The sequence below is a fragment of the Streptopelia decaocto genome (genome assembly GCF_964273445.1).
Source record: "Streptopelia decaocto genome assembly, chromosome: 5".
Lineage (NCBI taxonomy): Eukaryota > Metazoa > Chordata > Aves > Columbiformes > Columbidae > Streptopelia > Streptopelia decaocto.
The window spans coordinates 26,676,147-26,688,729 of NC_138659.1; the positions used below are offsets into that span (position 1 = coordinate 26,676,147).

The following is a 12,583-nucleotide window of genomic DNA, read 5'->3' on the forward strand; positions in this document are numbered from 1 at the left end:
GAAGGGCCTTTTCTTGAGAGATTTCCATTTCAGGAGGAAATTTTAAATGATTCAGTATACACGCTGTTCCTGAGTTACCAGTCAGACATTTTCACCGTAGCTCCAGAGAGCAGTGGGTGCCTACTCGCCATCTGTTCTGACAGAGGTTTTGATGTGCATCAGTAAATACAAGTGAGAGAGAACAGAATTCTGCTACGTTTTGTCTCAAAAAAATCAAGACGTAGAAGTCACCGACATTTTTGAGGAGAAAGTAATCTAAATAAAATCAGATGTGCTTCCAAGAAAGTAATTTTACAAGTCCCTATTATTGCCTGTTAGAACAGTGTTAACAACTCTGGAAATCACTCATGGTGGCATGCCCTGCACTATAGACCATGACCCAAGATGTGAGGTTCTCTAAAATGCAGAAATGTGCTCTGAAAGTGCAGATTGTTTTCCTCTAGGCACTGCCGTAGTAGTGTGCTTGTTCCCTCTGATGCCAGCGCGTCCCAGATGCCACCAGATGCTGTTGTGTCTCAGCCTCACGCTGCTGGAAGGAGCAGTCTGTCTTGATACTTCATCTAGCTCTTGCTTTAAAGTGGTTGGTTGTTTTAGGTTGTTATTAACTGGCTTTATTTTCCATACCCAAGCAGTCATGGTGTTTAGAATTCTGGAAATAACATCCTAAGTCAGCATGGATAAAATATTATTTTCCATTTTGCTGATGATCTATTTTAAGGATTTTTCATTTGCTTGTAAACTAATGGATTTAGTTCACCAGTCTTAAATAATATTTTTTTAAATGTTTTGGCAATCAATATTTGCTACATTGTAATGTGATGATTTAAAAGGTTATCTTTGTTCATCTATTAGTTATAAAAAGTCAATTCACAAGAGACTTTTTAGGCTAATAATAGAGAAGGTCACTATGTCAGATTATAAATTGCTTCTAATTATGCCTCTAACTGGTTTACTAACAGAAAATAATGCATAATTAATATTCCAAATCACTTGTTCAATATTCAGGGGCCAAGAGGTCTAGATGGTCCTCCAGGAGAACCAGGAACACAAGGCATTAAGGTGAGTGCTTGCGTTGTTCGGTACTGTACAAAATGTTGAGACAGACCATAACAGATAAGAAAACAAATAAACACACAAACAAAAAACCAAGCCAGCATGTCAGAAACTATAAAGTTCCATTTACTCCAGGAGGAGATTTGCAAATTTTTGCTTTCTCAGGTACTTCATTATTACGGTATAGACCCATCTAACATTGAACCTGTGCTTTTGCAGAGTTACCCAGCATTTAAACTGATAGCAACTCTATGCAGCTATCTAGGAAATGCATATAGAATTCACAAGTTTTTGGTTATTTGTCAGGGAGAAAGAGGTGATCCGGGAAAGAAAGGAGTTCCTGGGCTCATTGTAAGTATTATAACTAATCATTTGAGTAGACCTTAACACAGTTACTACTAATTTCTGTGTTTAGAAATGATCTGAAACCAGCATTGTCTTTCAATATTTCTCTTTGACCAGGGTAAAGCTGGAAATCCAGGAGAAAGGGGAGATCAGGGTGCAGTTGTGAGTACAAAATTCTGTAGTACTTCTGCCAAAAAAATGTCCACAAAGTCTCCTACCTTGTTTCACACTCGAATATGAGGGCTTTTGTCTACTTTAGAGCAGCTGGAAAACCCTGACAAGTAAGGTTTGCGTATATTTGTATGAAGAATCAGGGGCAGAAGTGAGAGTAAGCATGAACATGGTCTGGTCTGCTACAAGACCAGTGTTTTCATGAATGTTGGTCCACAGAATACAGTATGATAGCAAATTGCAGCAGAAGACAAGACCATTGCAGTTAGAAGGGGCTGGGGGGGGGAGGTCCTAGAAGTTTGTTCATTTTTGTTTTATTGTAGTTTTAAGGGAGAAAGTCATAGTGACATAAAAAAATAATTCTTTGATAGACTTTTAGAGTAGATGTGTACTGTTGATGTTGGGATAAGCACAGAAAAAATGTATAAAATGTATATCCCATGAACAAGGGATAATTCTTCCTCTTAGAGTTTCTTTCAGTGGAAGTCTGACATGTCTTTGAGGCTTTCTTTTGCAAAGATTACCAGTCAGTCTAAATTGTGTTGGATTTTTAATAAGGAAGGTAGCAGAAACAAAGCAGTAATGGTGGTAATTTTATGCTGAAATTGGGACTCGGAAGGCTGGTTGTCACTGTACTTCTCTTGTGTCTTTTGCTCAGATGTAGGAGCTTGTTGACTCTCAGCTTTGACATGATGGGTTTTCATTTCCTCTTCATTCACTAGGATGTCCAAATGTATTTATAAATACAGAAATGAATGAAGCAAAACCTCATTAGGTTGAAATTATTGGAATTAGTATGTTTATTGGAAAGTACAAGATACTTCTCTATTACTCCTACAGGTCCAGTTTCTAGAAGAGTGTATGAGACAGACATGAGCCAAATTAAGCAGAAAGAAAAGTGGGCTGTGAACTTTACAGATCATCTCAAATACTGTTTGTAGGGCAGGACACTCGTAATGTCGTGTTTAGGGCCAGTTTGCACACACAAGCAGCACATGAGTCCAAGGAGAATGATGGGGAACTGGTAAATGGTGGGTCAGCTGAGATCCATCCCTATGTGAAAGAAACTGAGGAAGGGTTTATTCAGGCTGCTCTCACTTGCCACAGGAGCTAGTGATGTGGCAATGCATGTCAACCAGAAGAAAAGGCTGCACATATTTCTTGCATTTCTGAACCAAGTTATTGAGTGAGCAGAAATATAAGAGGAAGTGGCTTTTCACAGAATATGAAACAGCTTTTTTTCCAAGGATTTTTTATTTTCCTTTAATCTTCCAGGGTTTACTTGGGCCTCCCGGAGCCACAGGAGACAGGGGACCAATGGGAGAGCCAGTAAGTTGATCCTTATGCCTGCTTAAAAATTTTTCCACGTATTGTACTAAATTCCTTGATAATTCAAGCACCATTTTACCAAGATTCAGTGTTGCCAACTGTGGTTAGATAGGAATTGTGGGGTAATTGTTCCAAAACTGCAGGGCTAGAGTGTGCCTCCCTTGCTTAGAGTAACATGTTCATAAGGAGACCTGTTAATCATGTTGGGAAGTGCTGTAGTAAGGGGTGTGCAACATAAGAGGGCATTACAGAATCTGGACCACAATAATACTTGGCTTTACACTGCGTTGAGGTAGACATCTACATTATGGATTATGTAAATATATGTGCCAATACTGATATTAGGCAAATTTTAGGATAGTTATTCAGAAACTCAGGGACCACATCTATTTGGCCAGTTAAATTTTCAACAAAAAAGAGACTATTATAATAAACCTCAAATGTTCTTCTACTGGATGGATTCTTTCTCTGATTGTTATTATTTCAAATCCACAGTCACTTTTATGTGGCTAATACTTTAACAAAAGAACACGCATAATCTGCAGCAAATATATACTATACAAAGTGCTGCAAGGTGTAGCCACGACAGGAGTAGGATTGCATCATGATCTCTGGGGCTAAAACAGGTATTATATATTAATAAATACAGTGAAAGAGTGTGTGTTGTCCTAGGAGCATTTGGGAGAAGGCTACCACTTCATAGGGCAGAAATCTAATGAAATTGTCAAAAACTGTGTTTTAATTGCTTCTGAAAAGTTATTTTGCACCTCAGATGACAAATAGTTGATTTAAATCTGGAAAGTGAACAGTTAATGTAAAGTATATTGTTTCTGCTAATTATTATTATTTCTAATATTATTTCTGTCAAACCATAGGCTGACATGCTTGCAGAAAGCTATTGCACATTTTTGGGGGCTAGAAAATACAAACATTTATTTTGGTAAATTTTCTTTTGGATGTGATTGCCCGCTTAAGCTGCCAACTTGTAGGAGCAGCAAAATGTTTCAACAGAAAATTTATTTTCTGGAGGTTATTATTGGATTCCTGTGACATCGTCTCTTTCATTTACCTTATCTAATTTTCATATTGTGACATTTGAGAGACTTATACATGAAAGCTTATACATGAAATTTCTCTTTTTTCTGGTCAAGTCTGAATGTTCATGTACATAGAATGACTATCAGCCTTATTGAATTTAAGTGATCTGCTCTTAAGCAACCTAGATTTCTGTTGTGCTCATCATCCTAGAATCTACACATGCAGTGTCAAAAGTAAGAAAAGCTTATCCCATGAACAGTGCTCCTTTTCTTTCAAGTGCTGAAGAACTAAAATGTCTTCAAAAAATGGTCTGCAGAGCTAGAAATAAGTCAGGAAAATGACACAAGATGGTCTGCAATGAAATGTGTAGCTCTTTTTCTAACTGCCCATCCAAGCAGTTTGATTTCACTTTCTATCAGCTGGTCACTGTACAAAAGCCAACTGCTGAAGTGGCTTCTCTGGCCCTGTCACTAGTTCTGCATAGAGAAGAAAAATCGTAATTATTGGTGGAGTAGCAGAGAAACATAAGCAATTGGAACTATTTGTAGTAACGGGCTTGATATAAATAACAACTTTACCTACTTGTCAGACATTTCAGTAAAACCCTTCTTTGCAAGTTAGCTGTTGTTAATGGTTAAGAGGAGTCCCTATATTGCTATAAATTTTTGGCTTCTGAAATTCCCTGGAAGTCTCAAGGGAAAGATATGTTACCAGTCCAGCAGCCTTAGCTCCATGGTGATATTATGAAGAAATACTTGACGTGTGAATCAAACTTAAGCTTTGTGGCTTGCCTAGTGGAATGCCATGGAGTTGCTGCAAACAAAAACTGCTGGACTTTGTTTAGGACCAAGTGAATTCTCAAGGGGAAATTAACTGCAGTTTCAGTTGTTCACACTTAAATGAATCTATAGGGTAGCATATATGCATCTGCTGAAATCCTCTCAGTAATACAGAGTTTACATTGTTACAAGCAAAAAATATACTCATGTTATCACTGCCAAGTCATCAGAAGGAGCAAAACCATATGCATAGTCTATAAGAGGAAGTGAAATAAAAAAGACTAAATATTTGCTTAAAAGGCTTCTCTCATAAATATGGGTAGCAGTATCTTTCTTTTACATTATAATAATAGATGAACCAAATGTTTTGAATTTAGAATGTACTTAAACACGGATAAGTCCCAAAGGGCTAAATAGATATAAACTTTCTGAAAGCTCAAAGACTGGATAAATCCAGAGGGTTGATTTATCTTGACATACATTCATAGGGGCTATGGAATCAGCTGTAAGCTTACAGGTACCCTCTATTCCATCACACAAATACCTCTCTGTGAGCAGAGACGGACAATCTAACGTGCAGAGCATTTGCGCATGCTGCTTTCGGGAATGATCCCTACATGTTACTGCACTAAATGTATTACTTACAGTAGGGGCTTAAAGGAAAATGCTCATAGTATAGTTACTAAAATTACCAAAAAGGCTCCAGCTTTTAGTCCATTACACCTCAGTGATTGTCCTGTATAAACATTGCTAGATCCATAGCAAAGCACGCTGGAATTGTTTTCAGTTAATTCCATACCAGACTGTAGGCTTTTCTGCAAAGCAAACCAGACAGTCTAACAAACCTTAATTAAACAAAGTCTCAATCAAGAGGAGAGCTTAGTTTAGATAATAATTTACTTTTGGTCTAAGAGAAGAGACATCTGTGCTATTATTTGCAATCTGTTATTTCAGTGTGTCAAGATCGGCAATGAGGTCTTCAGTAGTGTATGTCATTGTGGTACTTACGTGCACTGTTGGATTCAAGAGGAAAGACAATGAAATATGCTTATTTATGCCAATTGGAAGAGTTCTGAATAAACAAAGTCAAGACTATACAATCTAATTTAATGCTAATTGAATGATGCATCCAAAATTTTGTTTAATGCCAGGGTCCAAGAGGACAACCGGGGGATGCTGGCCCTATTGGAGAAATGGGTTTTGAGGTGAGCTTTTAATCATTTATATAGTCATTATACACACTCAAGCAACTGAATAAGTGTGGACAGTGTGTTTATAAACATTTTTATTACCCGTAGCTGACTTAAACACCATGAGCTGCCGAGAGACTGCTTTACTTAAAGCCATTACAAAAGAAAATGCCTAAAATAAGTAGCTTTTTCTGTTGTGAGCACTGTCTTTGGGCATATGGTCATGACTTCTGCACCTAGACGGTGAATGTTGAGTTGAGTAAATGAGTTGTCTTTTTTTTTTTCTTCTGAAGCACCACTCTCCTTGCACTTAGCAGTACATCATTAATCATATGTCCCTGCAAATGCTAGATGAAGAAGAAAAGCAGCTACAGGCTGTCTTCTTGCTAACTTTTGCTTCTATTTCTTGCAGCTTTTTTTTTAATATCTCTTTGACAGAAATATGATAGAATGTATTAGCCACATTTGCAATGAAGTGGCTGAGGGATGAGATCACTTAGAACAAAAGGCATTTGGCTTACTCAAAGAAATGTGCTTCCACAGTCACCCAAAATCCCAAAATCCAGTCTTCTGACTGTTAAAAAAGGATTTAAATGTAAACTTCACAAGAAGAAATCTGATACCATTAACTCTTTAAGGGCTGAAGACTCCAAAAAGGTTTTTTTTTTTTCTCCACAGGCTATATCTGCTTGGCTCCAAGCCTAAACAGTGATGAAGTTGTCAGTCAGATTTACAAAAGATAGATGGCTGCTCAGCCTGATAGTAATTTATGATTAAAGGTACAGGCTTAGTGGTACTGCTGAGCCTCTCATACATTCCTGACCCACAGTGCAGTTCCTGAACTCCTCCTATACTCTCTTTTCTTCTCTTGGGCTCTAGTAAGAATAAAGAACTGTGTTGTCTTAATTTGATTTTTTTCAAACATGTCTCGTGTTGGTTTTGTGCTTCAGTTTTAGTTGTATTATTTGGTGGTTGCAAAATTATTATTGGTGACCATATGTAACAGTAGCTCTTGTACCACACAGGGACCTCCTGGCCCTGAAGGAGAACCCGGCCTGCAGGGAGAACCAGGTGCAAAGGTAAAGGTTGAAATTATTCTCTCTTGTGTTGTTCACATTTTCAAGTTTCCATAAAAGGAAATCAGAGTGATCTGATTTATTAGCAAAGTAGGTAGTGATACAGGAAATGAGCCATTAAGAAATATTGTTATTGTCATGATGACTGCCTTATCAGTAAATCACATCATTGTTAAGAATAATATCCCTTAAAATCCAATGATTTACTTTTCTTGTGATATTCCAGGGAGACATTGGACCTGCTGGGAAGGCTGGAGAGCCAGGCAACCAAGGTTTAAGGGTAAGCTATGAATGCAAATCTTCTTCCAAAAAGGAAAGTATGTTACGAATGTGTCAGAAATGTAGGTTGAAAAACCTTGATTTATCAGAAGAATTAAAAAATAAGTTATTTTCTGATATCTTTAAAAAACAAAAAGAAGTTATGTTGTAGCAAGTTAAAAAGAGTATTGATTATAATGTTGAAATACTTATGTCTAAGCGTCTCATGTCACTGAGATATGAACGAGTGGTTTGAGCATGAAGGTAAATCGAAGGGTGTCCTGTCCAACTGTGAAGATGACAGCACACAATAATGCCATGCACAGATACCCAGTCTGGGAGAGATAACGGGAACGTTATAGTCTCAGAAGAGCAGGGTTTCTCTCTATACCACCATTTGAAGCAGATGATTTGCTTCTGGTGCTGTGGATGGCTCATTCGGTACTTGATTTCACCAAGCACTTGTGCCCCTGCTTATTCCTGTGCACCTTACCTCCCTCATCTGACCCAAACAGTTACCTATACTTTGAAAGTTGAAAAAACCTTTTAAATTGCTGGAAACAGATTTTATTCAGGAAACTTTTAAAAGAGCATAAACTATGTCCTTTCAAACTTAAGTCTTACAGTTGAGCTCTCTTGTTCCATTAGCTCTTTCCTGTCATCTTTTTCACCTGTCCAAAATCTCCATCAAGGTGCATTCCACAATTCTGTCTGTCCTTGGAGAGGGATAATTCCTGGTACTGGTCCTCATTGGGTACTCTGGGATTCACCATGCTGCTGTGTCTGAAATGCTGTGTTAATAGCATAGAGCAGCTCGTGTTTGCTTTTCTGATATCTGCAAGTTTCAAGGGTCTTTACCCGAGAAAGGCAAATATTCTAAAATGCCATGGTGCTGATACTGTTGGTAAATGATGAGTTTCTCATGGACCTAAACAGAGTCATTAAACATACCAATATAGTAGTTATCCACATAAACATGGAAATTTCAGGACAGAACATATATATTTTGGAGGTTACTGTTATTACATATTAGAGACTTTAAAACCAAACAATCTCAGTGCCACTGTCTAAATCTCCAGTGTTATATAGATAAAGTATTCCCTCATTTTTCTAATGTCGATCATCTTTTGTGTTTTCCCATGTTTGAGATTCACAGGACTGTGACTCTGTTACTGTAGATCAGTGAAAAATGAAGATGAATAAACTATAACAGGAACATGAAAGTTGTCCAAAAGATAATAACCATTCATAAAACTAGTCCAAGTTCTTCCAAGGCAGTACTTCTATGCTGAGAAGTTTAGGCAATAACTTTGTTTTCAACTGTTTCTTTCTATAAGGGTGAACCAGGACCTCCAGGGGAAGATGGTGTTCAAGGAAAAGATGGTCCAAAGGTACTTTCAATTTTTGCAGCAAATGTAAAGCAGTCATATTACCTTAAGGACCCAGGTCTCTTCTCCTGTTTCACTATGTCAACAGAGCCCAGTTGAGCGCACTTAGTTTTAACGTAGGAGGCCCTGTATATCGTATGCTTTCCTGTGCCTTTTCGGCACATACCTACCCTGAAAGAGCTGCGAAGTTGAATGACTTGACAGAGAAATGAAAGCTGGAGAACTGAGTGCAGCTTATTTCCCTGGTGCCTACCATGCTGGAGAGAGCAAGCCCAAGGCTGCTCCACTCCCTGCTGTGCCAGGAACTGTGGTAGAAACCAGGACAGGGGAAGTTGCAGAGGACACCCTCAGGTAGCTGGTGATGGATGGGGCAAAATCTGGCTGTAGGTGTGTTTGAATAAGGTAGAAAGGGCTTTACCCTAATTTGGAGCCTGATCTGAATTTGGTAAGATTCCCATCACTTTTAGTGTGCTTTTTTTTGTCAGACTTGGAGACTCAGAATTCACTTTTCTCAAGAATAACTATTCTGTAGCAACAGCCTGACTAAGGGCTTCTTTTTTTTTTTTTTTTCTTTATTTTAGGGAGAACCTGGAGACCAGGGACTTCTTGGAGAAGATGGTGAAAAAGGAGAGATGGGGTTACCAGGAATTGCTGGACCCCCTGGTGAACCTGGCATAATGGGCATTCCTGTAAGTGTTTTCAGGTTTAAGTGGACTTTTTGTTCATTTTCTTTTTGTAATTGTTTTCTTTTTAATTTTGCTCACTACTTTTATTTTTTTATTTCTGATTTTCTATGGCAATTAGAGGTGACCATCTTTAAATTCGCTTGCATCCCTTTTCTATGTGATTCCCCTTTTCAGGGTTGGTAGAGAGAGGACACAATTGTTTTTCCTATCTTAGATCTGGGACCTCTTAGGAGACAGTGATTCCTCACCACTTGTCAACCAGATACATACACCACACAACCTGGAGGCTTTCTCTTCAGATCTCTCCTCTCCAGACAACCTTTTGACATTAATCTCTGTCCTCACCTTTATTTGGATACTGTGAGCAATCTCAAGGTATTAGATCATTCTTCAAATTTTAAAAACACCCAAAGAAATTGGCAAGATGCATACACTACCATAAATTGTGCTGTAAGATCTTCTGTTGTTTTGTATCACTTTCCCTACTCATGGCTTTGTTTACTGTCCCACGGCTACCTAGTTCTTTTAGTTTAGATTCAAAGTTTCTTGGGGCAAAGAACTGGCATTTTAAGCAGCTTGTAAATGATGAAGCATTAGACCTTAGAGCACACAAGATTTGGCTCCAATTTAAGATTTTGTGCTAACGTTCTTGCCACATACATGCGTAGCTGTCACTCCTTTTAATAAACCTTAACAACAAAAGGGAAGTCTAAAAATACCATTTCTAGAAAAAGTGGCATCACTCCTAGCAGCTAAAATCCAGCTATAAAATCTATTTTTCTGAAGTTTTATGCAACTTTTTAATGTGAACTAATATTTTTGATCAGTTTCCAAAGCAAGTATGTAGCTTTAAGTCTGACATCAGATTCCTTTACCAAAAGCTGTCTTGTTTTCACTTGCAATCCTGTGTCTGCGTTCTCTGTGGCTCTTACATGATGATGGAGTCTGAGTAAACATTATTTGGACAGCCAGCTGTCAATGACTGTTAGCACTGTCCCCTCTGTCCTCTAAGCATCAGTGTTACAACCTGCTCTCTTAACTCCTGGGCTCTTCACAGTGAACTACTCTACCAGGGAAGGAAGAAAAATGCTCTTCTAGTTGTCAGCACGCTTAGTGTGCTACAGAAACATTTTTTTTCCTGATCCAATGATACCACCCTGGCTTTTTTTTCCTCTGGTTTAAAATTATGATAGAACAGCTCAGCCCTTGGCATAGCTATGTTGTATGTAATTATACTTGTATACAGTGAACATCAGCAGCGCTGCTGTGCCTGTGAGACAGGCAGGTCTGGCAATTGGATGTTTGGGAAGATGTGGTTAGCTGGGGATTTTTCACGTTTTTCCAATGGCAGCTGCAGAGCTGCCTCCCTCCCCAGTCATCCTCCCGGGTGTCTGGGAGCGTTCACATCACGGTTTCGATTTGATCTCCTACGGATGCAGACAGATCACAATATCCTGTTTTGAAAACAGAAAGAAGTTTCCTATAATCAATTGTCTGAGAGTTTTGTTGAGGGTGAGAGTAATATTACATTTTCCTTTAATGTTTTCCTTATGCTTCACAAATCAGTTGAAACTCTATTTACCCTGGCTTATCACCACAATGACTCAAAAAAAAAGCCACTCAAACAAACCCAAATTTATCTCCCTTTATATAAAACTGAAACTAAATTACCTTCTCTAACTCACAGAACTTTTGGGTAAATTGAAACCCGTGAGCAGTGGACACATCCAGCCCTTTGGGAGAGTCAGTTTTTGAAGTGACGGAGAAGGCAGCGGGGCTATAGCTCCGTAGCACCCTCCACCTACAGGCAGCACAGCTGGCTTGGCAGCCCCAAGGTTTCCTTAGTTTTCCTCTGGTTGTGTATTGTATTACTCTAAATTCAGTGGTTATCTTGAAGCAATTTTATTCCTAAAGTAATATTTTATCTGTGGACAAGATGTGTTGGATTTCCCCCCGCCCTGGTTTCAGTGCATGTTCACTAGTTAGATAAGTGATCCCTGACGCTTGCCCACTTGTTTCTGCTGTAACTTGAAACAGTCCTACTAACTTGCTCACAGCCACAGTTAATGAGAATTTTCCTCCCACCTCTCTGCATTACAAAAGCCTACTTAGTTGTCCTGTTTGGAGCACAGTTTAAACATGTTTCCAGGCTTTTCTCAATATTTTTTTCTCTCTCTCTAATAAATGTACAGGGCCCTGAAGGAACACCAGGAAATCCAGGTCAGAGAGGCCGTTTAGGAAAGAAGGTAGTATTTTTCTTGTTCCCCAGTCCCTTCCTTTTATCTGAAACGTGAATTTACATTACAAAATAATCCCATTAAACCAAGTCTATCCCTGGTTTATGTCATGCTTCAAGCCAATTTTTTTCTTGCTAGCCATAGCAATTAGAATTGTCATCGTTCTGCAATCAATAACATACAGGACCTTAGGAAATGTAAATTTGTATCAGGATGTGATTTTTGCAACTCAGAACAGTTTCTGCTGCTATCAAAAGTGTTAAGCTTTGGCTAAAGCAAAACAAAATCATGGAAAGGCTTTAGCAAAGGGTTTTTTTCGTTGTAGAGTTCTGGGTTCAGGCATTCTAAGAACTACAGCAAATGACATCCGTCAGTGTGATATTCCTATTGAATAATGCTGTTACAAACTTTGATTAAGCATAAACTGCATTTTGAAATGCAGTGTCAATCTCATATTATTTTTAATACAACACTACCAACAGGGGGAAAAGGGACAAATTGGCCCTCCTGGAGAAATTGGACCTGCTGGTGAATCTGGCCAACGTGGAGAAATCGGTCCCAAAGGTGCAAGAGGAACTCGAGGTCCCTTGGTTTGTACAAAACATGCTTATTTAAAAGCTCATGTATTTCTGGTTTAGCAGAGTTCTGTCTCTCCATGGGAAGAGGCAAGTCATGGTTGTAGCAAGCATAGTGTTTACTGAGATAGCTGGAGATGCAGGCAGTGGTCTTCCCGGCCAGTGCATCCCAATATGTGCCCTGGTCTTTCAGCATCAGAATGAGATCTGTGCGCCTTTCCAGACAGAAACACGAGCCATGGCCTTGGAAGGAGTCGTCTCATGCTCTGGGCAGGTTCCTGATCTGACAGTCAGAGGAGGAGGATGGCAGGGCATGCCATGGAATACTTATTGCCCCACCATCCAAATATAATCTCACTGCTGTGGCTGTTTCTTAAACCTTTCCAGTTCCAAGAACAGAAATCATGGGGTTTGTTATTACATAAAATAATCTCTAGATGTGGCTGAAACAAAGAATT

At 38.8% G+C, this 12,583-nt stretch overlaps 1 protein-coding gene across 7 annotated transcripts in view; it reads left to right on the plus strand.

Annotated features, from left to right (window-relative positions):
* Nucleotides 1–12,583, plus strand: part of COL24A1 (collagen type XXIV alpha 1 chain) — a 136,832-nt gene that overhangs the window by 96,278 nt on the left and 27,971 nt on the right. For all 7 annotated transcript variants that reach the window (XM_082053507.1, XM_082053512.1, XM_082053509.1 and 4 more), the window contains 11 exons: nucleotides 1,006–1,059; nucleotides 1,360–1,404; nucleotides 1,516–1,560; nucleotides 2,845–2,898; nucleotides 5,867–5,920; nucleotides 6,931–6,984; nucleotides 7,208–7,261; nucleotides 8,577–8,630; nucleotides 9,209–9,316; nucleotides 11,506–11,559; nucleotides 12,033–12,140. In XM_082053507.1, coding sequence (XP_081909633.1) covers nucleotides 1,006–1,059; nucleotides 1,360–1,404; nucleotides 1,516–1,560; nucleotides 2,845–2,898; nucleotides 5,867–5,920; nucleotides 6,931–6,984; nucleotides 7,208–7,261; nucleotides 8,577–8,630; nucleotides 9,209–9,316; nucleotides 11,506–11,559; nucleotides 12,033–12,140 — 684 coding nt within the window. The remainder of the gene's footprint in view (nucleotides 1–1,005; nucleotides 1,060–1,359; nucleotides 1,405–1,515; nucleotides 1,561–2,844; nucleotides 2,899–5,866; nucleotides 5,921–6,930; nucleotides 6,985–7,207; nucleotides 7,262–8,576; nucleotides 8,631–9,208; nucleotides 9,317–11,505; nucleotides 11,560–12,032; nucleotides 12,141–12,583) is intronic.